At 42.3% G+C, this 24,535-nt stretch overlaps 1 protein-coding gene across 1 annotated transcript in view; it reads right to left on the bottom strand.

Moving 5' to 3' along the window:
• PCNX1 (pecanex 1) overlaps positions 1–24,535 on the bottom strand; it is a 311,984-nt gene that overhangs the window by 93,630 nt on the left and 193,819 nt on the right. The window contains 4 exon segments of the mRNA XM_033952015.1: positions 5,333–5,424; positions 8,958–9,068; positions 14,218–14,389; positions 18,577–18,609. Coding sequence (XP_033807906.1) covers positions 5,333–5,424; positions 8,958–9,068; positions 14,218–14,389; positions 18,577–18,609 — 408 coding nt within the window.

Genomic DNA, 24,535 nt, shown 5'->3' with positions numbered 1-24,535 from the left:
GTGCTATAATTGAGAAAATGGTAGATCTTCTGGTTCCTATTATCTTTAATGAAGGAATAGTTAATAGCTGTTGTTGTGTTGAACTCAATGCCCTGGATGGAGAATACGGTGTTAAGAAACGATGTAGAAAAGTTGGAGCATGAGTTTGTTGAATTTTAAAAGTTAACAGTAAAATTTTAAAGGTTATTCTATGTGTGATTGGTAGCCAATGAGCTGCTTGTAGAAGTGGTGTAACTTGATCGAATTTTTTTGAGTTAGTGATAATTTTTATTGCTGTGTTTTGTATTATCTGTAATCTTCTTATTTCTTTTTGTGTTATGCCCTGATATAAAGTTACAATAATCCAGTCTTGAAATGATTAATGAATGTATTAGAATGTTAAGGGCCTTGTGCTTTAAGACTTTTGATAAGGATCTAATGAGACATAATTTATAAAAACAATTTTTAACCACTGAACTAATCTGGTCATGATAGGTAAGTTCTTGATCTAATGTTACTCCCAATATTTTTCTTGTGGTTACTTTTTGAAGAGGGGTGTTGTCTAAGAGAATCTGTGATGAAAGTGTAAGATCATTTTTCCATGGGAAAAACATTACAGAAGATTTGGTTGCATTTAATGCTAATATATTATCCTTTAGCCATTGGCTTATTTGTTTTAGTTTGTTGTTTATGGTTGTTATCTCATTGATATCTGCTGTATTTAAGGGGTACAGGAGCTGAATATCATCTTGCATATGCATAGGAGGAGAATCCTATAGATTGACTGAGGGTTATGAGAGGTGATAAAAAGATATTAAATAAAAGTAGGGAAAGAATTGAACCTTGAGGAATCCCGTATGAACTGGCGAAAGTGTTTGATGATGAGCTATTAAAAATAACTTTAGCTGAACGATCTTGAAACTATGATTTGAACCAGTTTAGTACTTGGTCAGAGATTCCAATTGAGGATAGTCTTTTAATGAGTAAATGATGGGCTATGGTGTCGAATGCCGCAGATAAGTCAAGTGAAACCAAAAGAACAGACTTGTGATGATCTAAGTCAGGGGTATCCAACCTGCGGCCCAGTGAAGTATTTTGTGCGGCCCTAGTCGAGGGCGATGCAGTGCTTTCTTCTGCTGCCCCCGGGTGTTTACTGTCTTGCCGGCTTCCTCCTCTGTCTTGCTGCAGCATTTGCGCGTTTGTGCAGCCCCAGAAAATTTTTTTCAGCCAATATGGCCCAGGGAAGCCAAAAGGTTGGACACCCCTGAATTCTAAGTGATATTGAATATTGGTTGTAAGTCCTATCATAGAGTGTTCGGTTGAATGGTTTGATCTAGAAGACAGACATCAAAATGTAAAATAAATTCAAATCAGTCTCATTTATAAATCTACTTTTCAAGATTAGCATCAAGCTTCAATGAGCATTTCTGTGGTGATTAAATTTTATATTTTTAAATTTATTACCTTATTTTCTTGCATTTATCTATGACAATTTCTTTATAATTTTTGCAACTGAATAACTTTTATGATCTGCATTTGTATCTGTGCTAAATCTGCACTTTTCTCCAAGATACACTAGCAAAAAATGCAACATTCCTGCATGCCTTTGTTCTCCTTTTAATCTGAAACTCTCACCTTGGATGCCAGTGCAAAGCACCTACAAAATAACACAAAGGAATCAGGCTCTCTGAAAATAGTCTAAAACTGGATGCTTTAAAGCAAATCGCTGTCCTTTTTCCTTTTAGTACCCCCCCACTCCTCTGATTACCAGCCATATATGATGACCAAATTTCTTTTAAAGACACTAAAGATTTTAGGGTTTACCATAGACAACTGTCTAACATTCTCAGCCCACATCTCCACAATTGTTAAAAAATCTTTTTATGCATTCTCTCAGATTCATGCTACCTGTTTTTTACTGGATTCTCAATAACTTTAGCTATTAATGGGGTTCAAGGAAGGTTTAGATAGGTTCTAGAGAATGACACGGGGAAAAATCTGTCCCCGTCACCGCCCCGTTCCTGGCCCACCATCCTCTGCACTGCCCCGTCACCGCCGTTCCCTTCACCGCCCCGTCACTGTCACCGCCATCCCTTTCACCGCTCTGTCACCGCCACTGCCATCCCATTCACCGCCCCGTCACCGTCCCCGCTGCATCCATATAAGCCTTAGTACTGTAATATTTAGCTTATTCCTTTCTTATAAATCAAAGTTCCTGCTGCTGAACTAGAGAAAGAGATGTTCAGCTGGCAGGGCTTTGTTTATAAATTTTTATCAACACAACTAATATACTACTTTATCCTAAAGCAAAAATAAATAAATATAATTTTTTTTCTACCTTTGTTGTCTGGTTTCTGCTTTCCACATCTTCTCATTCAATTCCTTCCATTCACTGTGTGTCTTCTCTCTGCGTCTTCCATTTGCTGTTACTGTGCCTCTCCCTTCACCCACCCCAATTGGTCTAGCACCCATCTTCTTCCCTCCGCTCCCCCATAGTCTGGCATCTGTCTTCTTCCCATTCTGTCTTCCACATTTCCCTTCAGGGTCTGTTCCTCTCCACCCTCCTTCAATGTCTGTCCTATTCCTTTCCACCACCACCCTTCCCTCCCTCCTTTACCATCTGTTCCTTTCTACCACACCTTCAGCTCCTCTCGCGTGGCCTATCTATCTACTTTCCTCCCTCTTATTTTCATGGCACGTTACAATGTAATTTGTGCAAGTCACTGGAGCCTGCGAGCTCGGTCCCTGTCCCATCCCCACAAACCATCTCGCTTCTGTGCTCCTATTTTCCCCATTTCTAATATCTCCCCTATGTATCTGCCTTGCCCCCCCCCCCCTGTGTCCATATACCATCCCCATGGCATGTCCCCTTTATGTCTCTGTCCCTATGCCCCATGCACATAATTTCCCCTCTTTCTGTTACCTTCCTGTGTCCATATTTCTCCCCTATCTTCCTCTTCCATACCAGTGTCTCTTCTTTTCAACCCCATCTAGCTTTTTTCCCCCTCTTTCTTCCCCCCCCCCCCCCTGCTTCTAGCATCTGGCTCACCTGCCTGTCCTTCCCTTTCTTTCCTGCTGTGGGTTTTTCTTTCCATCTTCATCTCCTTGGCCCAGAATCCTTTTCCCTTTCACTCCCTCCTTCCAGTTTGAGCCGGGAACACGGGTGAACGCACGGTCCCCGCAGCCCCCACCCGCCTGCCTAATCGATCTTAGTGTTTAGCCAGCTCTCTCCCTTCTCCTCACCTTAGTTTGCAGGCTTTCTTTTTTGGCGACCTGCACGTTTCCCAAAGAGCCGCGCACGCGCGGCTGCTCAGTGTTCAATCTTCTGCTCTGCTGCAACTTCCTGTTTCCGGTTGCGTCAGAGCAGAAGATCAAAACTGAGCAGCAGCGGGTGCGCGGCTCTTTGATAGCGTGCGGGTCGCCGAAAAAGAAAACCTACAAACTAAGGTGAGGAGAAGGGAGAGAGCTGGCTAATCACTACGATCGATTGAGCAGGCGGATGTGGGCTGCGGGGACCGCGCGATCCTTCATGCCTCACTGCGGGGCCAAGACCATTCACCGCTCCACGGGGCGGTGAATGGCCTTGTTCCCGTCCCCGCAGCGACTGCTAGTTTTTGTTCCCCGTTTTGGCGGGTTACCCACGGCTAAACACGGTGGCCGCGGGTAAACCGCCACCGTGTCATTCTCTAATAGGTTCCTAAACGATAAGGGGATTGAGGGGTACAGACAGAAGTAGAGGTAGGTTATAGAAATGGTCAGGAACCACTTCACAGGTCATACACCTGATGGGCCGTCGCGGGAGCGGACCGCTGGGCGCGATGGACCTCTGGTCTGACCCAGTGGAGGCAACTTCTTATGTTCTTAATGGGAGCCAGTTAAAGTAGGCCCCCTGCTGCTATTTTAACTACTGATTCCCAAAATTTGGGATCAGGACCCCCCCCCCTTCCTGGCATCCTCCTCCCCAGAGGCTCAGCTCAGGTATCTCTCCCCTTGAATGCAACACCTCTCTCCCTCTTTGTCCTCCCCTGCAATCCAGTACCACCCCTTGATGTGATTCTTTTATATAGTGCCAGCTTCATCAGCAATATCAGGCTGGTTCATCCAATCCTGGGGGTCTCTTTCAGATGCGTCCCTGCCCTGGAGGAACTGAAAGGGCAGGACTGGCCGAGGCACCATGCTACTGCTGACAGTGCCGACATTACATTAAAAAATTGAAGCAAAGAAAGGTACCAGATTGTGGGGGGCAGGGGGAGGACAAAGCAGGAGAGAGGTGCTATATCAGGGGTGGAGGAAAGGAAGGAAAGAGGTACTGGACAGGGAGATCAGATTGGGAAGAAAGAGAATCAATGGGGGGTGGGGGGTGAAGACAAGAATGGAAAGAGGTGCTAGCTCTGCAAAGCAGAGACAGAACAGGAATGAGGGAAGAGAGTAGAACACTTACTGGACCCCCTGGGGGGTGGTAGAGGGAGGGAAGAGAGAGGGAGAAATGCTAGCAAGTGGCAGGGCAAGAACAGGAACACAGAGATGGTAGGTGCTCAACATGGTGGGAAGATGGGGGTGATGCTGGGTCAGATAGGGATGAAGAGATGATGGAGCGCAGACATGAAGAGAAAAGAAATGCCAAATGGACAAGGAGATTCTGATAAAACAGTCAAAAGAAGAAAGCAGAAACCAGAGACTGGGATCAATACAATAAGAAAAATAAAATGACCAGACAACAAAGGTAGAAAAAAAGAATTTTATTTTCTATTTATTAATTAGTATATTCAGGTTTTGGAATGTGCTTCTTCTTTTAGACATGGCTGGGGCCCATGAGAAAAACCTCACTCATTGGCCTTCAATCTCCAGCATAAATCTCCAGCTTTGAGATGGCCCACCCTTGGCATCTCTGAACTCCCCTTTACCTTTGCTGGCAGGGATACCAAGCCCTGCCAGCCAAATAAATAGCAAATAGACAGACTGCCGCAGCTCCCCGCTGAACATTTCTGGCTCTGGGCTTCTTGTGCATGCTCTGAGCATGTGCAAGTAGCTCTGGCACGCTGCTCAGAACCAGAAACAAGCAGCAGGGAGAAACGGCAGTCCATTAATTTGGCTGGCGGGGCTTTGCATCCCTGCCAGCAAAGGTATGCCTAACGTGCCTGCACAGGGGGAAAGAGAGGAATGTGTTGCCCCCCCACCACACACACACACACAAGTCCCACCCTCCAAACTGCAATACTGGCTATACCCAGAGAGCGCACCTATTGTTAATAAGTTTCCAGTACACCACTGGCTACTAGTAGCATTCACAAATAAGACAAACTTTCAGAAATACATGTTTATAGATATTTGGTACATCAGTTTATTTGCCTACCTTTAAAGCACCATAGCAGAGTCCATACAGTAATGCTACTGTCACAATACTACGGAAAAAACTGTAAAGTGCTGCAAAAAGGCTTGTGGTGGCTAGACAAAGCAAAGAGACAAAGACCAATCAGTTTTTATACGGTTGTGCATATTAAACTGCATGCTGTACAATATTCAACTAGGCTTATGATATTTGACACATCTTATGAATACATCCTACCTATTCCAAAATAATTAATTCACTGGAACTGAAAGCTTTTGAGATAGCCCTTTACAAATCAAGTGGCATTCCAGGAACCTCAATGAAAGTTATTTTATTACAGCAGAGAGAGAACAGGAATAGTGGCAGTGATTAGAAGGGAAACCGATTACTCACTGGTGTACTTGGTTTACTTTTGCAAGCTAGTATTTAAAATGTTTCTCTCATATCACTGATAAAATATTAGGCATCATTCTAAAAGCCTTCAAAACTACTGCTTTAACCCTGCAAGTTTTAGTTTGATATATGCTGTAACCTTGTTTTATGTATCTTTCATATATATTTTGATTTTATGTTATTTTATATTTTGTTGTACTCTATTAGATGTTTTGATGAGTGGATTAAAAATTTGGCTAAAACCCCCCTATTTTGTATGACCCACCTCACTGCTGTATTAATTTCTAGTAGTAGACAAGTGCTATGATGTGCATATCAGGACCAAAGAACACAGAAGAAAAGAGAATGGAGCTTACTTAGCCAAAATAAATCTCACTTCAAATTCTCAATTTGATATTCAAAGAAAGTTATGGTTTCAAGCGCGGACCCAAGATGGCATCCTGAGAACACACACAAATTCTAAGTTCTTCTATTACTTTCCTCAAATATTTTTTTTTCCTACTTTTTTCTGCCAAGATAATCAAATGGAAGGGGAAATGAAGCTTAATTCCTCATACCACACCACTGGGAAATTCATTAGTGGAACCGCTCAACAAATGGGCAGAGAGCCTGCTGTTGGAAAGAGGTCTGAATTACTCCCCAACTTAAGCTGGATGTTACTCTCTCCCCTGTATCTCTGTAGGAATACTGTCTTTCCCAGAGTTACAGAGCACAGACCAATGATGTCAGTATAATTAAGAATGTTGAGGAAACTGTAAATCCTAAACCTATAGTGTTACACCCTTACAATTGGTACACAAGGAAGAGATTTCGCCAGATCAAATGCAGCAGAATTTTAGGGGAGTTAAGACAGGAGAACTAAAATCTATCACTCTTGCAGTCGGAGGGAGTGAAGCTGATGGTGCCGAGGTAGTAAGGGTGTCTGTCACAGCCTCCTTAGAAGTATCTGTCTATCACCCTGGGTGCAAGCACCTAGGATAATAAGGCTTTGTGTTATAATTTTGGATTCTTATGGTCTGTTTCACTAAGATTGAATGACAAGGTTTATAAGGCCACTCTATAAAAACTCTCTGCATGTAAATGTAATACTACCGTGTTTCCCCGAAAATAATACCTACCCCGAAAATAAGCCCTAGCATGATTTTCAGGGTAGGTCTTAATTTAAGCCCTACCCCTGAAAATAAGCCCTAATCACCAGCAGCTGTGCTCCCCCCGCCCCCCTCCCCACCCACCGCTGACTCTTCCATCTCTCCCCTGCTAAAAACAAAACCAAAATACCTAGTAACAAACGGGGTCAGCAATCTAGACAGGCTGCTTCGGGCCTTTTCTCGTCGGGGCGTTCCATGTGCCGCATTGCTGATGACATCAGTGATACAGCAGAGGAACTCCTGTGTAGGAGAAGGCCTGAAGCAGCCTATCTAGATTGCTGCCGACGTTACCGTTTCTTACAAGGTATTTCAGTCTCGTGGTTGGTGGGTAGAGATAGAAGGGCAAGCGGGGGTGGGGGGCGGGGGTGGGAGGGAGGGATAGAAGCTACTAGGGCTCTGCTGCACAAGGGATGGGAGGGAGGGGAGGAAAGATGCTGCATATATGGGGAAGCGAAAGGAAATAGGAAAAATTGGAGTGGAGGAGAGGAAGGGAGAGATGATCATTGTACAAGACCTACCGCCTTTTTTGGGGAAACATGGTAAATACTTAACAAGCACAACATGTTACTATATTATCAAACTACTCACTCAGAACATTTGCAAGAAAAAGAGATTATGTAAACTCTTTTCCAGTAGATAGGTGAGACATTCTAGACAGATGGATTGTGTCCCCATGGCTGCGTGCATACTGAAGAAGAAATCCACTCCATATTTTTTCTCTGTGCCTCTGCTGAACTTCACTGGGCTCCTTAGCTTCAATGATTTTGTTTTTGGCTCCTTTTCCATCTTCTCCTCTTTATTTAGTGGACTAATGTGGGTGATCCATTATACTTAATCTTGTATAATTTCTAAAATAATATTTATATTACATTGTATTTGCCTAGTTTTTGATCACTTGAATTACCTTTGGTGTGCCAAAATCTTTTGATTTGAACATAATTATAAAAATCAACAAAAAGCAAGCTTTGCATTTGCCAATTAGTGGTAAAATACATAGTTTTCTTATCCATATATCTTCAAAAGTTATATGAATACTGGACCAATATAATATCTGAACTTTCAGTGATTTTAATTGATGTAATTAGGAGGGGGGATTAAGGGAGAGGTGAAGGTGTCACTAGAAATTCTGTTTTAATAGTGATATTCAGCCACTAAACAGATAACGTCTGAAAATAGGCCTAGGCCTAAATCTAAACAGATGGTGCTGACATGGTTGTGGCATTGAATACGCATATCGTGTTTCCATGAAAATAAGACACTGTCTTAAATTAATTTTGGGGCCAAAAAAGGCACTAGGTCTTATTTTCGGGGCAGATCTTATTTTTTTCATGTACAATTATCATCTTTCCCTTCCTCTCCTCCACGCCAATTCTTCCTATTTCTTTTCTCTCCCCCACATGTGCAGCATTTTTCTAGCACTCCCTCCTATCCCTCCCTCCCATCCCTTGTGCAGCAGAACCATTGCAGCTTCTATCCTTCCCATCCCCTTGACCCTTCCATCTCTCCCTGCCAACCGCGAGACCGAAATAACTTGTAACAAATGGCAACGTCGGCAGCAATCTAGACAGGCTGCTTCAGGCCTTCTCTCACCCGTTCCATGTGCCGCGTTGCTGATGAGATCATCAGTGATGCGGCAGAGGAACGCCCGAGCGAGAGAAGGCCCGAAGCAGCCTATCTAGATTGCTACTGACGTTGCTGTTTGTTACAAGGTCTTGCAGTTGGCGGGGGAGAGATGGAAAGGTCAGTGGGGGGTGTGGCTGGGGGGAGGGTTGGGGAGAAGCGTACTACTTGCGACTATGGCTTATTTTCGAGGGTAGGGCTTATATTAAGTCCTACTCCAAAAATCATGCTAGGGCTTATTTTCAGGAAAACAAGGTATTAATTTATTATGACTATGACTTTGCCAGTTCATTATGGGACCCAGTGATTTTAATCATTTATTTTCATAAATATAAAATTCACCTCAAAAGAAACATCATTCTGCATGTTAAATAGACTGTCTCCACTGAAGTTTTGGGAGAGAATGTGCCGTTTATAAGTTTTCTCTCCTTCTCTCTGATCATATTATGTATCTGATCAATCAACAAGAGGATTAAAACTGCACTTACCATTACCACCAAAAACATGAATATCCAGCTGTTCACAAATGTACATCACAAATGTGTTCACCTGAGGCAGAAGACCCATGAAGAACACTATTGGAAAACACAGTGTGAACACTAGAGGTAAAGAAAAAACAAAACAAAACTGGCAAATCAGGTATTCTCACTGCAGCTGCTTTATGCATATGCACAAGATGACAGAGCAGTGTGCATTGATATCTGTTTGGTGTGCCTTTGCACACAAGCTTTATTTTTACCTCTTACTTACTATAAAGCTCAGCTTCACTAACAGCCACTTAACTAAATCACAATATCATATTCAGTGGAATAAGCAGACTCTGACATAAGACAGTTCAACAGTACTGTTCCTAGCATTCTGTAACATTTTAGATTTTTGCCTGGCCTGAATCTTCAGTCAATGACATTTTACACAATTTATCACTCTCTACACCTACGTATGACTTCTGCTCCTTTTTCCCAACTCAACTTCCTTATGCAAAAGCTAGCACTTATTTTTCGTGCCTCTTGTGGCCATTTCTGCATTTGTTTGGAATACTTTTCAGAACTACTACAAACTTCCAACAAAGCTTTTGAAAAATGTAATGAACCTACATAAAAACATAAGAATTGCCATACTGGGACAGACTGAAGATCCATCAAGCTCAGTATTGTTTCCAACAGTGGCCAAACCAGGTCCCAAATAGAGAGTTGCGCGGGGACAGAAATCCCACCCGTCCCCACCCGTCCCCGCCAAAATCCCACCCATCCCCACCCGTCCCCGTGAGGAATCCCTCCGTCCCCACCCGTCCCCGTGAGGAATCCCTCCGTCCCCACCCGTCCCCGCGAGGAATCCCCTCCGCCCCCACCCGTCCCCGCGAGGAATCCCCTCCGTCCCCACCCGTCCCCGCGAGGAATCCCCTCCGTCACCATCCTTCCCTATAAACTTCAGAAATAGTTATTTTATTTAATTATGCTACTGAATTAAAGGCTCTGGTAGAGACCCATTTACAAATAAGCAAAGAGACTATTAATTTGGAAATATTAATTGGGAAGAATACATACTTTGTAAATGGGTTTCTACCAGAACCTCTAATGTAAATATAAAATATAAATACTCAGCTGATGAGAACCCACAAACTGTCAGCTGAGGACTTCCTTTGCAGTTGGCCTGGGGTCCCTTTTGCCAAGCTTGGCAGGCAGCAGTAGCGTCCCTGAGTCACAGATGCTGGCACCTCAGTGGCTCATGGTTGCTGCCAGCAACTGCTGCGCTTGGTGGAGGGGAGTTCTGACCATCTCTAGAGGAGGTCCTCTGCTGGCGGTGCTTGGGGATCCCCACCAGTCACAGCAAGGGCCAACAAGTACTTCAACACTGTAGAAATAAAACCAGAAATGCATTTCCTTTTCTTTTGAACACAAAACAAAGATATCTGCCATATACATTTCCCAAGGCAGATGACTCTATGCAATGTCACCTCGGTAACAAAATACAAAAATAGACAAATACACCCCCTCCCTTTTTACTAAACCACAATAGTAGGTTTTAGCACAGGGAGTTACGCTGAATGCCTCGCGCTGCTCTCAATGCTCATAGGCTCCCTGCGCTAAAAAACAATATTGCGGTTTAGTAAAAGGGAGCCATAGTGCAAAATATAGACAGCAGATATAAATTCTCAAAACAGACACATTTTGATCACTAAATTGAAAATAAAATCATTTTTCCTATCTTTGCTGTTTGGTGATTTCATGAGTCTCTGGTTGCACTTTCTTCTTCTGACTGTGCATCCAATCTTTCTTCCTTTCTTTCAGCCTCCTGTATGTTTCCTCTCCTCCAGACCTCATTCTCTCCCCCAACTTTTTCTTTCTGTCTCCCTGTTCCCCCTTCTTTCTGTCTCTCTGTCTGCCCCCTTTCTTTCTTTCTCCGTGCCCTCCCCCAAGCCACTCGGTTTGCTGCCACCGCCATCGGGGAATAGTCCCCAAGCCACCGCTGTCCCAAGCTTTCCCTGCAGAAGCGTCGCGCTGACCAGCATTCCGCTCCCTGACGTCAATTCTGACGTAGGAGAGGAAGTTCCGGGCCAACAAGGCATTTCTCCTCATTCCATCCAGCCTGAGCCCCATCTCTCCTTGATCCAGCATTTCCCTTCTGTTTCTGTCAGAATTACCATTCCACCTATTTTCCAGCATCACCCTTCTTTGTGTCCATCTCACCTATATCCGTATCTCACCACTTTTTCAGAATCTTCATTTGTCTCTGTCCTTGTCTTTACCCCATATTCACCATTTGCCCTTTCAATGTCTTTATCTCCCCCCCCCCCACACACACTTTTTCAGCATTACTTCTATGTCTCTATTTCACCTCCTCTTCATGTCCCCTCTGTATCTCTATCCTTATTCAGAAGGTCCTGCTTACCCTTTCTCTTCTTTGTGTCACTATCTCCATTTTCAGCTTTCCCCCCTTTTCCATTGTTAATGCACCCTGTAGCCAGAATCTTTCCACCCTCCCTCCACTCCGGCCCAGCCCAGTATGAAATATTTCCTTTTATTTCTCTCCCCTCTCTCTTCTCCTCCCTCACCCACGAGTCCTGCATCTGGCCCTCTCCCTTCTACCTGCACCTGGCAACACCCCCCTGCTCCGCGGCTCTCTTAAGCAACTCGTCAGCAGCGGTGATCAAGACAAGCTGCCGACATCGAGGCCTTCCCTCTACGAGTCCCACCTTTGTGGAAAAAGGAAGTTGAAACAAGCGGGACTCGCAGAGGGTAGGCCCCGACGCCAGAAGCTTGTGTCGATCGTTGTTGCCGAAGAGAGCCGCAGGTAGAAGGGAGAGGGAGATAGGAAGGCTGTAGAAGCTCCGGAGCATGACACCGAACCCGGCCAGGATGATTTCTTTTTCAGGCTGCTGCTGCCGCTGCCGCTACCATCCCCCACCCGAAATGACAAAAAACAGCCTAATGCCCGCGTCGGGAAATAGCCATGCTGAGCAGTGAGCTCAGCACGTACACAGATGAAAGCCTTGCTTGCTGATTGGTCCGGCGGCACGGTGGGGCGGGGCCGCCGGACCAATCAGCAAGCAAGGCTTTCATCTGTGTACGTGCTGAGCTCACTGCTCAACATGGCTATTTCCCGACCCGACGCCAGACTTGCATCGCCAGACTTGCATCGCCAGAATTTAGGTAGGTTGTTTTCATCCCCGTGGGAGTCCCGTGGGCAAGGGGGCGTCCCCGTGGGAGTCCCGTGGGTCAGGGGGGCATCCCCGTGGGAGTCCCGTGGGCCAGGGGGCGTCCCCGTGGGAGTCCCGTGGGCCAGGGGGGGAACCCGCGGGATCCCCGCGGGACCCGCGGGATCCCCGCGATCCCCGTTCCCGTGCAGACCTCTAGTCCCAAACACCTAGCTAGATCCCAAGTAGCAAAACAGATTCCATGCTGCTTATCCTAGGAATATGCAGTGGATTTCCCCAAGCTATCTCAATAATGGCCTCTTTTAGGAAATTATCCAAACCTTTTTAAAACCCTGCTAAGCTAATTGATTTCACCACATTCTCTGGCAATGAGATGCTGCCTTAATTCTTCATGTTAATGCAAATAATCTGTAAATTATGTAGATTTCTAATTTATAACCTGTGCCCTGTTTTTGTTAGATTTACTTAATATCACACTGTCCATATAAAAGGCAATTCTGTAATTAATCATCCACAATTATGTGTCCATTGTTTGTGTAAATGCAGGAAAAACAATAACTTATGTGCAATTTAAGTATCCTAAACACTATTCCATAAGGGGTCACGCAACTGCTATAGCTCAAACATCTCACAACTGAAAGAATTCTGCATTGAGGAGTAGGCCAAACTTTTTTCAGACCGATGTCAAAGACTGGTAGATGGCTACAAGAGTCTCACTGCAGTTATTTCAGCCAAAGGGGGTAACACTAGCTATTAGGGCGTAGGGTGTCCTAATTTATTCCTCAGTTAGAATACACATTTTTGTGGATATTATTTGTTTCATGAGTAAATCAAGGAAAATCTTTGTTGTTTACCTGCAATTACATCACTTGCTTTCCAGACATAAATACAAAAAAGAGTTGACATCGATATGTGAACATTTCTTAAGAAAGAACTGAATATTTAATGGGGTGTCCTAATTTTTTCACATGACTGTATTGTTTTGTGGACCATGCAGACAAAACTACTGAGGAACAGAGTTAACTTGTCAAAACTTCTATTAGAGAGCTAGCACCTGCTGTCTTTGATGCCCCTATTCAAACAAAACAGACTTGGCTTAAATCTTAGGCCCTTCTTTAGAATCAGGCATCAAAGAAGCTGCAAACCTCTTTTGCAAAGCCTGGCCAACATGGTAACCAAGGGATGGCATCTCAGTTAGTGGACAAAGCATTTGAAGCAAGCTTCTTAGAGCTGGCTTCCCTTGCCAGTAAAAATATAAGGTTGAAAACAACTATTCTGGGTGTCATCCTAGAGCAAAATTCATGGCCATCAATAATTTTTTTCTTTTATAAGGCAGATACAAGACCACTTTTCCATGATCACTCACACTTGGGACAGAATTTGAAGTTGCCGACCTGCTTTTCTGAGAGAAAAAACAGCGACATGAAATCTGAGCAGAAATACACTTGAGAGAAAAAAAATCTAACCAAAGGACTTGCTTGATGCTTCATTTAGTACTAACAGAAAAAATATCAGTTAAGAGGTAGAAACAATTTGTCAGAATATTAAAAAGAAATAGGAAAACCCTCTTAAACACCTTAGTATTAGATTAAATATAGGGGGGGTGGGAAGGTGAAAGATAATAATTGATAATTGTTAATTATTAATATGGGTGGGTGGGTAGGGATTCTTTTATATTTATATGTTTGAAGGAATTTAAGTAAGATTGTCAAGTGATTAGTTAAAGATTTCTGTTTGACTATTATACACTTGTAATATTTGAAAATGAATAAAGATTTAAAAAAAAAAAAAGAAAGAAATAGGAAAAGCCAAAACACATCTGACTAGAAAATTAAGAAGAGATCAATAAAATTTTTGGCTGAAGGCAGTTGGAAAAAAAGAGTGAAAACAAACAAAAAGGCCATAGGGAATGGCAGTTTGAGAAGCCCTTCATGATACCCAGACCAGTTCATGTGATGGGGAAACTGCTCAATTTGAGACACATACAAAACAAGTTAAGTCAAATTTATGCGAGTATTCAGTTTTTATTTAACAGAAAACACATACTCTGGTGTAATCAGTGAGTTACTAAGTTAAGGAGGTGATGTACTCACCTATAATTATGTCTCTAGCTGACATGAGCAGCAGTGGATTGATGAAACCCATTCCATATAACCTGAATTTGGTTGTAGACATGTTCTTGCTGCCGTAATTGAGCAACCAAATAAGACCACAACAGATGCAGAAATAAACAGGCCTACTATAGGCTATAATACGGTTGTGACCCTAAAAGTAAATAGAGGTTTAAATCAACCAATGGCATGTTAAATACAGTAGTTTCAGATAAGATTAATAATAATCTTGAGCAATTATCTGAAATTCTACTCAACTTTTTAAAATATTTAATAATGACATATAAGCTTTTATTTTAAGACACTGTAAAGCATATTAAGTAATCTGAATGTAAATATATTTGTTGGAGGTTTATAAAGGGGTCCTTTTACTAAGCTGTGGAATGGTTTTTTCCATACACTAAAGCCATTTTTACCTCGGCTGAAAAATGTTTTTTTTTCCTGTTTTTTTTTGTATGAATGGTCATGTGCAAATGTTGCAAAGTTGGTGGAGACCTTTAGTAAGTGTTCAAAGTCCAAAAATCCTTAGATTGTCATAAATAACATAGAACACTATCAAATTATGTATAATGCATAATTCTTTTACAAAGCAGAGGAAAAAGACCTCAAACAACCCTAGGACTCCAATTTAGGGTTAGGGTATCATCATAGGTCAAAAACCTCTGTTATGATTTTTTTAAGTTAATTCAATCTTTTTTTTATCAATTTTTAAATACTTTATATTTATCAATGATTTAATGTCCAATATCTATGTCTCCCAAATTTTAAATATAGAGCAGGAAACCATCAGTAATCTGGCACTATGATAAAACTAAATATAGACACTTATCTTTTTAAACCCTATTTTGTCAAATTACTGGCATCTGTTTTGTAGGTGGTAAGGGCTCACGTGCTAACCAGTTAGCATGCAGAACCGTAGTTGCGTTACCCGATTCGTACAGAACATCCACTCTCTGCCCCGACATGCCCTCTCAAAATAAAAAAAAAGGAAAAATTTTAGCACACAGTTAACATGCACATTTGGCAGTTACCACAGGACGCCTGAGTAAGTCCTGCAGTTGCGCATATTAGAGCTTAAAGCCCAAAGTTATTCAAAATCATTTCCCAATATAAAAACTACAGCGTTCAACACATTATGAATATTGAAGGTTCATGAGAAAAGGACTGCAAAGTCAAGTCAGTCAGTCATTCTTACCAAGCCCATTTACACATTTTCTCATAGAGGAAAGAACCTCTCATGTAATAGAGTGCAATTAATCCACGCACCAAGGACGAGATGTTCTTTGTCCCTCTTTTTTCTGAATTATTTTTTATGTAATCCACCTAGAGATTGCAGGAAACTTCAAATCCAAAACTAAACAGTGGTTCAAGATAAAATGGCCAAAAGTTTATTAATCTTAACCTCTAAATAGTATATTTCACTGAGGAAAAATCACTATAAAGTCTAAAATATTATTAATAAAATGTCTTTGCTATTCTAATACCCATACTGGTACATGAGAAAATTGAAATTTTAGGCTACAATAGCATTTGATGAGTCAAAAGAAAAGGATATTGTAGTACTTTAACTTGACTCCAGAAAAACCCCTTCTTCATACATGAGAAACAGTTTGTATATTCTCATGAGTACTGTTTACTACACTTCCCCCTCCCCATTCGCGGTTTCAGTAATCGCGATTTCACATATTTGTGATTTTTTGGGGAGGGGGAAAAAAAAGAAAAAAAAAACATCCTTAAGTCTTCCTCCCGACATCCAGGCCTTACCTGGTGGTCTAGCGGGCTTTCGGGGCAGGAGCGATCTTCCTACGCTCCTGCCCCGTGCAGATCGCCATTAGGAAATATCTGTAGGGAGTTCCCGTCGTAGTCTCGAGAGACTACGGGAACTCACAGCAGCCATTTCCTAATGGCGATCTGCACGGGGCAGGAGCGTAGGAAGATCGCTCCTGCCCCAAAAGCCCGCTAGACTACCAGGTAAGGCCGGGAAGGCGGGAGTGGGTCAGAGCCAGATATTCGCAGTTTTTCACCATTTGCGGTCCGGCTCTGCCCCTATTCCCCACGAATCCGGAGGGAGAAGTGTACAACCACTTTAGATTTTGTCCAATGAAAAAGTACAGTATTACAACTGCAAAGGAGCAAAATCATACTTTAGGTCAAACTGTCAGGTTAATACAGATATTTAAAGTTGATTGCTATAAAAACAAACAATTCCATGCCTAAAACATTTAACCATACTAGCAAGTTGACTAGAGAAACACTTCCTTCAGCACCCGACTGCATGTATGGGAAAACAATTTAAATAAATCTTCTAGGTGGGGTGAATCCTGATTTTCTGTCATGAAGGCTGAAAGCTTTTTCGTTTAAATCTGTGGGTCCAGTTTTATTAAAACAAGTATTTATTTCTCAGGGTTACAAGACCTTTTGTCTTCCTGAACAAGACAGATTAGTATCCACCCTTTTCATATGGAGACTAATTGACCCTTGCTATAGCACTAGCAATTCCCAATAGCACTTCACAGCATATAACTATAGTTCCCAATATTCTGCACTTTAGCATGGAGGCAGTACTTATGACAACTGAATAAATACAGTGCTCACACTTTCCCTGTGGTTAGTTAACGCCCACAGCAATAAAGCATACCATGAAATTATTAGTAAATTACCCTCAGCACAGCTTTAAATTTTAAACTATTTCTTAAAACTAATGGAAAATTATCTAGGATAGCAACTGGTTTCACAATACTAGCAAGTCCAGACATTGTCCAGGTACTTACTGCCATTACAGCTTATCTAGACTTCTAAAAACCAACACATAATCCAGTCAAGTCTCTTTATAGTACAGTATGCTTGATGTTGATAAATGGCTAGAATATACCGTATTTTTCGCTCCATAAGATGCACCTTTTTTTCACCCAAAAGTGGGTGGAAATGTCAGTGTGTCTTATGCAGTGAAGATACAAATGGCTGCCATCAGCACCTCTCCCTCCTCCCCCTCCTCCTCCCGTCGTCAAAGTCCAGTACCTGAGCTCGCCCACCACCAAATCCTGCAGCCTTCCTTTTTCGGTCCCCCAACCACAACTGACACAATTTCTCTCCCTCGCAGGCGTTCTGCATTTGCCAGAAACAGGACGCTGCATCAGAAGAGGGCGGTACTTGTTGCGGGCGATCTCCATTCTCCATTGGGAAGCCAGAGCTGGGGGACGGGAGCAGTTCCTACGGTGCTCATGTACGAGCGTAGCCACTCTTGCTGTCTGCCTGGGCTCATACAGCTAATGCGCTCGCTGACACGTGCATGGGCCGGCAGCATCAAATTCAGGGGATACCTGATCTACTGGGAATACACTGGTGACCTGCTGGGTAAGGAGCAAATTACTTTTTCCAGCTCAGCCAGCATGTCATTTACCAGTATATTAATGGTGCACAGCCTCCCGGTATCCGGAACTTATTGTATTTCTCCTTCAGTCAGATGTGGTGGTGGTGGTGGGGGGGGGGGGGTGGTTGGTTGATTGGTTTAGCTTTGGTTTGGGGAACTGGTAGCATTTATGGGTTGTTGTTGTTTTTATCTGATTTCTGAGACCTATAAGAACACAGGGTCTCGGTGATAAGTTGGATCGCTTGGCTTGAATAGGGTAGTTATTTGGAGGGACGGGGAGGGGGTTATTGCAAAATGGGGGGAGGTGTACTGGTATAGAGTTATAGGTTTTCTATGTTATTATGGAAATATTGGTGATGGAGAATAAGATGTTGATCTTTGTATGTTGTATTATCTTTGCTGAGATATTTATGTAATTTTGCTGTATTTACTGCTTTGGCTTTTGATGTGCTATGTCAACAATAAAAATTGTTTATACGTAATGGTGCTTAGCCTGGCAAGGAATGTGGGGTTGGGTGCAGAGCCTGGCAGGGATTGAGGGGGGCTGGGTGCAGAGCCTGGTATATATTAGTACATATTTTGGTTCAGAATGTTGTTTTTTTTTCTTGTTTTCCTCCTCTAAATCTAGGGTGTGTCTTATGGAGTGAAAAATACGGTACTATGGGCCTCTTTTACGAAACCTTTTAGTGCGGGCCACTGAGGTAATGGCCCCGAAGCTCATAGAGATTTAAAGGGCTTTGGGGCTGTTGCTGTGCGGCTTTGTAAAAGAGGAGGTATGTTTCTGAGGTATATGAAGTTCACAAGCTTAAGTCAACACCAGAACTTGTAAAATTGCATCAAAACAGAAGTCAAGAGTAGAGATCAGTAGTTTCCAAACCTATCCTGAGATGCCAAATGAATATGTATGCAATGGATGGCTTATAAATTTAATGTGTTTTTTCCCCAGAGAGGAAAAAAAAGTGATAACTTACATGTCTAGGGGAAGAAGAGTCTGGTTGAACACTCTGAAAAACAAATATCACTGCTTAAATTTTAAGAAACAGTCTAAAAATGAACATGACAGACATGATCCAGTTGAGTAGCTAACAAGAACACTTGTCTACATGTTGTGCTAACAACTCTCCCCTCCCCAACAAATAAAAAAGAAATACGGGATTCAAATGCTGCTTTTTAAATATAGACTAGAGAATGACAGGGGGACAAATTTTTCCCCGCCCTCGCGGGAACTCAATTTCCCCGTCCCAGCAAGTTTTGTTGCTGTCCCATTCCTGTAAGCTCTGCCTTAACCACACAAGCCTCAAACACTTATGATTTTAAAGTGTTTGAGCTTTGTGCAGATGAGGACAGAGCTTGCAGGAATAGGGTAGGAACAGGAAAAGAACTCGCAGGGACGGGAAAAATTTGTCCCTGTGTCATTCTCTAATATACACCTTCAAGGCTTCATCATCCCTCTTAGTATTCTTTCCAAAAGGACTTTATTGGAGCCACTTGGGGCTCAAACCATCTCATAGCCACTAAGTTTATGCACCAACCTCTTCATTAGTCTTTTCCACTTTCTTATTTTCTTTTTACTATATAAAATATACTCTACTATAATAATCTTTTTACATGTCACTCCTACATTTAAGTTTCCACCTATCTTATTATAATCTACTCAGTCAGGAGATTGTTTATCCAATATGCCACAGGTTTACTATAAGGCTTTATCAAGGATAAGCCCCTTTTCTTGCTGCATACATCATTTAGTCGCAGCTCAAAAATCAGAGAAGAGCTGGGGATAAATGAGAGGTCTTAACTTCTGTGAGAAGAGGAACAGGGAGATGCCAGATTAAGGAGGAAGGACAAAGTAAGAGATGCTGAACTGTGGGAGTTGGAGGGTAGAGAGGTGGAGAGAAAAGCAAGACAGACAGAGAAGGATGCCAGACTGTAGGGAATGGACAGAACAGGGAAGGGAAATGATGAGGTGGGGGATAGCGAGAGAAAGAGAGATGCTAGACCAAATATGCATGGAGGGAAGCATAGGGCACAGAGAGAAAGTGTTGGGTGAGGAGGGCAAAGAGAGAGAGGGAAAGCTGGATCCAGGAAGGGATAGGAACACAGAAGGAAAATGCTGAGTACGGTGGGAACACTGGGACATGGATACACAGGGGTGATACTGGATAGAGAGGGAGTAGGGTCACGGGCCATGATGGACACTCTGGGGGATAATGACAGCAATCTATTTCCAATGTATTATATATACCACTCCATCTGACATGCAAGGCAGAGTGGTTTACAAAACTGAAAGGACAATAATTCCAAACAGTTATAGGAAGGAATCACAGTCATGTATGAACAGAATCAATAACAGTGTTAAACCAATGAGGTGATGCTGGACATGGGAGCTTAGGGACATGGGAACAATCCTGAATAAGGGGGGCTTGAATATAGGGGGCAATGCTGGATATGGGGGAGAATAGGGATATAGGGACATAGAAAAGAGACATGCTGAAACTTGGGTGTGGGGAGGATAGAGACACAAAGAGAAGATGGATGATGTACTTAAACAGGAGTCTCTAATACTTCACCCAACCACCACAGTATCCAACATCCCTCTCCACAAAATTACAAGTTGTTCCACATGCTCTCTCATATATTTCAAATCTGGCAAAATGTGGCCTCAGGTACATCTCCTCCACCCTTAGTAATGTTCAATAGCGGTGGGGATACCGGTGTTTTTATTCCTCATTGGCCCACATTCTTTTATTGCAGTTATTTAGGTAAACTTTTTTTTGTTTATAATTTGTTTATTGAAAAGATTTTCAAATTACAATACAAAAGCTCAGAGATATAGCAAATATAAATCCAAAAATTCACAAAAAGACATATTCTCCCCAACCCCTCACCCCCAAATCCAAAGTAAAAATTTTTTAAAACATAAAGTCGTACTGTAACTCTTCAGTACAATGCATAAGATCACATACATCAAAATCAAACCCCCACCCATCCCACCCAAAATCAAAAACATAACTTATCTAAAAGATATATATAAGGATTACAAATAATAAAAACAAAAATATAGCTAACCATAGGTCATGAGGGATTTTCACACCACCGAATATAGGGATTCCAAACCTTAAAAAAAGGAGTAAGACAAGTCTTTGTCAATGCCGTCATTTGGACATACGAAAAATAAATCCATTTTTTCGTAATAAATGAGTCCGCCCTGGAGGAAAAGACTGCTTCCAATAAGCTGCCAACAAAGTCGAGCAGCAGTAAAAATAAAACAGGCCAATTTATGGGCATTAGCAATCAATGGAACCAAGGGGAGATGTAAAAGAGCACTACCCATAGTTCGAGTAAGCGTAGTGCTTAAAATATCTGATAATAGCTCAAAAACCATATCCCAATATGGTATCACCCTCGGACAGTCCCACCAAATGTGAAGAAAGATACCCAACTGACCACAACGTCTCCAGCATAAGTTAGAAACTTGAGGAAACATAAGATGAAGACGCTGGGGTGTGAGGTACCATTGATAAAGCATCTTGTATCCATTTTCCACCAAAGAACTAGCAATTGATACTCGGAGCAGGCGACTGAACACCCGCTCCCAGTTAACAGTCGGCGGCACTGGGCGCAAAAGTCCCTCCCAAAGAGATATATATTTAATCGGGGAAGCCTGTTGTTGAATAAGGGCTTTATAAAATCTAGTAATACACCCCTTACCACTACTACCCATAATCGCCCACTCCAAAGTGGTTTCCTCCAGACAAAGATCACTAAGAGCCCTGCGACCAATAAAATCCATCACCTGACGATAGCGGAAATGATCAGTCAACGGCAGATCATAAGCTTCCCTCAATTCTGTAAATGATAGCAATCGGCCGTCTTCCACAAAGTCCCCCAAATCCATAAGACCCTGTTGGGCCCACACACGGAAGCAACGATCAAGCTTACCAGGTGCAAAACCCCATGCCACCCACAACGGAGTACTACGAAAATACAATCGAGAAAGGAAAAACCGAGTACGCGTCCGGACCCACATCATAAATGTATGATGCAAAAAAGGGTTAACCCCTTTAAATAATTGTCGAGCCTCTTCCACTGTTAGCCAAGGGATCACCCTACACAGTTCTTCCAACCCAAAATCTTTTCCCAGCGAACCCAGCTCCTTGAATCTGTCCTTACACCAAGTCAAAAAAAATTTCAATTGAGCTGCCTCATAATACCGCCGCAAGCAAGGTACCGCCATACCCCCCTGATTTCGAAATTGATGCAATACACTCTTTGGTACCCGCGGGGGTTGACTCTTCCAAATATATTTAAAGATTTTCCTGGCCACCCCACGAAAGAAAGCAGCAGACAAAGGAATTGGCAAAGCCTGAAAAAGGTAAAGTATTTTTGGCAAAACTAACATCTTTACACTTTGGATGCGACCATACCAAGATATAGAAGTATTCTCCCATCTATCCAAATCAGCCCAAAGGGATTGCAAAAGCGGTGGGTAATTAACTTCAAATAAAGAACAAAGCCGTGCTGGTACATTATTCCCAAATAACGTATAATTTAGACGCCCATTTAAAAGGATATTTAGCCTTCAAAAAATCACAATCCCTAGAGTGCACTGATAAATTCAATATCTCTGACTTATCCATATTAGTACGAAAACCTGAACTGCACCATAACCAGATAATTTGTCTATTAATTCCTGAGAGGGAACAACGGGGATTAGTTATCGTGAAAATAACATCATCAGCAAACATCAGCAACTTAGTAGTAAGCCCTTCACATATCATTCCGTGAATAGAATGCTGAGCACGAACATGAGAGGCTAAAGGCTCCATAGCCAACGCAAAGAGTAACGGCGAAAGCGCACAGCCTTGTCTGGTTCCTCGGGCTAACTGAAAAGTTTCCGTATAACTCCCATTAATACGAAGAGCTGCTAAGGTTTTGTATAGAGAATCTGAATCCACGTAAAAAATTTTTCCTCCAACATCCATGGCTGATAGAGTGCTCAACAAAAACGGCCAAGACACCCTATCAAAGGCCCTTTTCGGCATCTACACTCAAAAGTAAAGCTGGCAACTGTTCGCGCTGTACAAACCAAATCAAATGAAGCAATCTACGGATATTGTCAAAAGTTTGTCTCCCTTCAATGAAACCCGCCTGGTCATCTTGTACTAAATATAGGCATATAACATTGCAACCTACGAGCCAAAATTTTTTGTAAAGATCTTATAGTCGGTATCTAGCAGTGAGATTGGACGATACGATCCACATTGCGCAGAGTCTTTTCCGGGTTTCAAAATAAGCGTTACTACCGCTAATCTCCATGAATGAGGCAGCTCCATACCCAAATCCAACTATTAAAAGCCCGAGTAAGGGGGCCCACAAGTAGATGCCGAAAACATTTATAAAATCGATCCGTGAAGCCATCTAATCCGGGTGCTTTCCCATAAGCTAGAGTAGAGATCGCCCACTGAGTTTCATCTTCTAAAATAGGAGCAGATAATTGTTCAGCTTCCTCAGGTGTCAAGTGAGGGAGCCGAACCTTAGCCAAATAATCGTCAATTTGAACCTGAGATACAATATTCTCAGGGGTATAAAGTTGTTGATAAAATGAAAGGAAAGCAATAGCAATAGATTCCGGAGTATAGCAATCAGAACCATCAGGGGCTCGCACCTTAGTAATCATATTTCTCAATTTTTTAGCCTTCAACTTGTAAGCCAATTGACGGCTCGCCCGATTGCCACATTCAAAATGCTTTTGTTGAACCGATTGTAATTGGTCCGACAATTCATCTAACTGCATCACCTGAAGATCCTTTCACACTTTATCCAATCGAGGTAACAAAGTAGCAGAAAGAGTCTGCTTATGCATTTGTTCTAAATAGTTCAATTGTTGTCGTAAGGCTTCCTGTTTTCGCCCACGTTCCCGCCGTCGATGTACCCCAATAGAAATGATATGGCCACGTAAGACTGCCTTCATACCTTCCCAAAATATCAAAGGAGAAATCTTATCACTAGTGTTAAACTGAATATAATCCCTTAGGCTCTGTTCTATCCTGGACACTATTATAGAATCCGCCAATAAGCTATCACAAAGTCGCCAAAACCGCCGTCCAAAAGAAGCCATATGAGGGTGCAAAACAAAATGTACCGAAGCATGATCCGACCACACCCGCTGAGCTATAGAAACATCAGATACCTGGGAAAGTAAAGCCTTATCAATCCCCCAAAAATCAATACGAGAATACGAATCATGCACTGCTGAAAAATAAGTATAATCTTTGGTGGAAGGATATAAATGTCTCCAAGGATCAATCAAAGCCCAGGACGTAAAGAAAGAGTGCAATTGCTTTCTATCAGGTTTTCCATAATGTATCAACTGAGTCGAGTTATCCAACTCAATATCATAAGTCAAATTAAAATCCCCTCCTACTAGCAAAGGGCCCTCTACTACCCCTCGCAACACCAGATCTAAAGACTCCAAAAAAGCTTTTTGCTCTGAATTGGGAGCATAAAGATTACACAAAGTATATAACACTTGTTGAAGCTCCACTTTCAAAATTAAATAACGACCCTCCGGGTCACGTACCACTTGTTTAACCTGTGGATCAAGATGCTTAGCAAATAAAATCCCTACACCATGTTTTTTAGACCCCTCTTCATTCGAAGCAAAATAGATATGGGGATAACGAGGATGTTTCAATAGCGACTCATATTGAGGTTTAAGATGAGTCTCCTGAAAGAAACCCACCCCAGCCTTCAACCTATCAGCCTCTTTAAAAAGCAATTGCCTCTTTCGAGGTACATTTAGACCCCGTACATTTAAAGTAAAAAACAAATACCGTCAGGAGCCATTCATACCAACATACCCGCACACTATCATACTCCCAGCAAACAACCCATCACAACCCAACATAGCAAACCCCGCAATAATATACA

The sequence above is a fragment of the Geotrypetes seraphini genome, chromosome 7 (genome assembly GCF_902459505.1).
Source record: "Geotrypetes seraphini chromosome 7, aGeoSer1.1, whole genome shotgun sequence".
NCBI lineage: Eukaryota > Metazoa > Chordata > Amphibia > Gymnophiona > Dermophiidae > Geotrypetes > Geotrypetes seraphini.
This window is presented reverse-complemented; position numbering and strand designations above follow the sequence as displayed.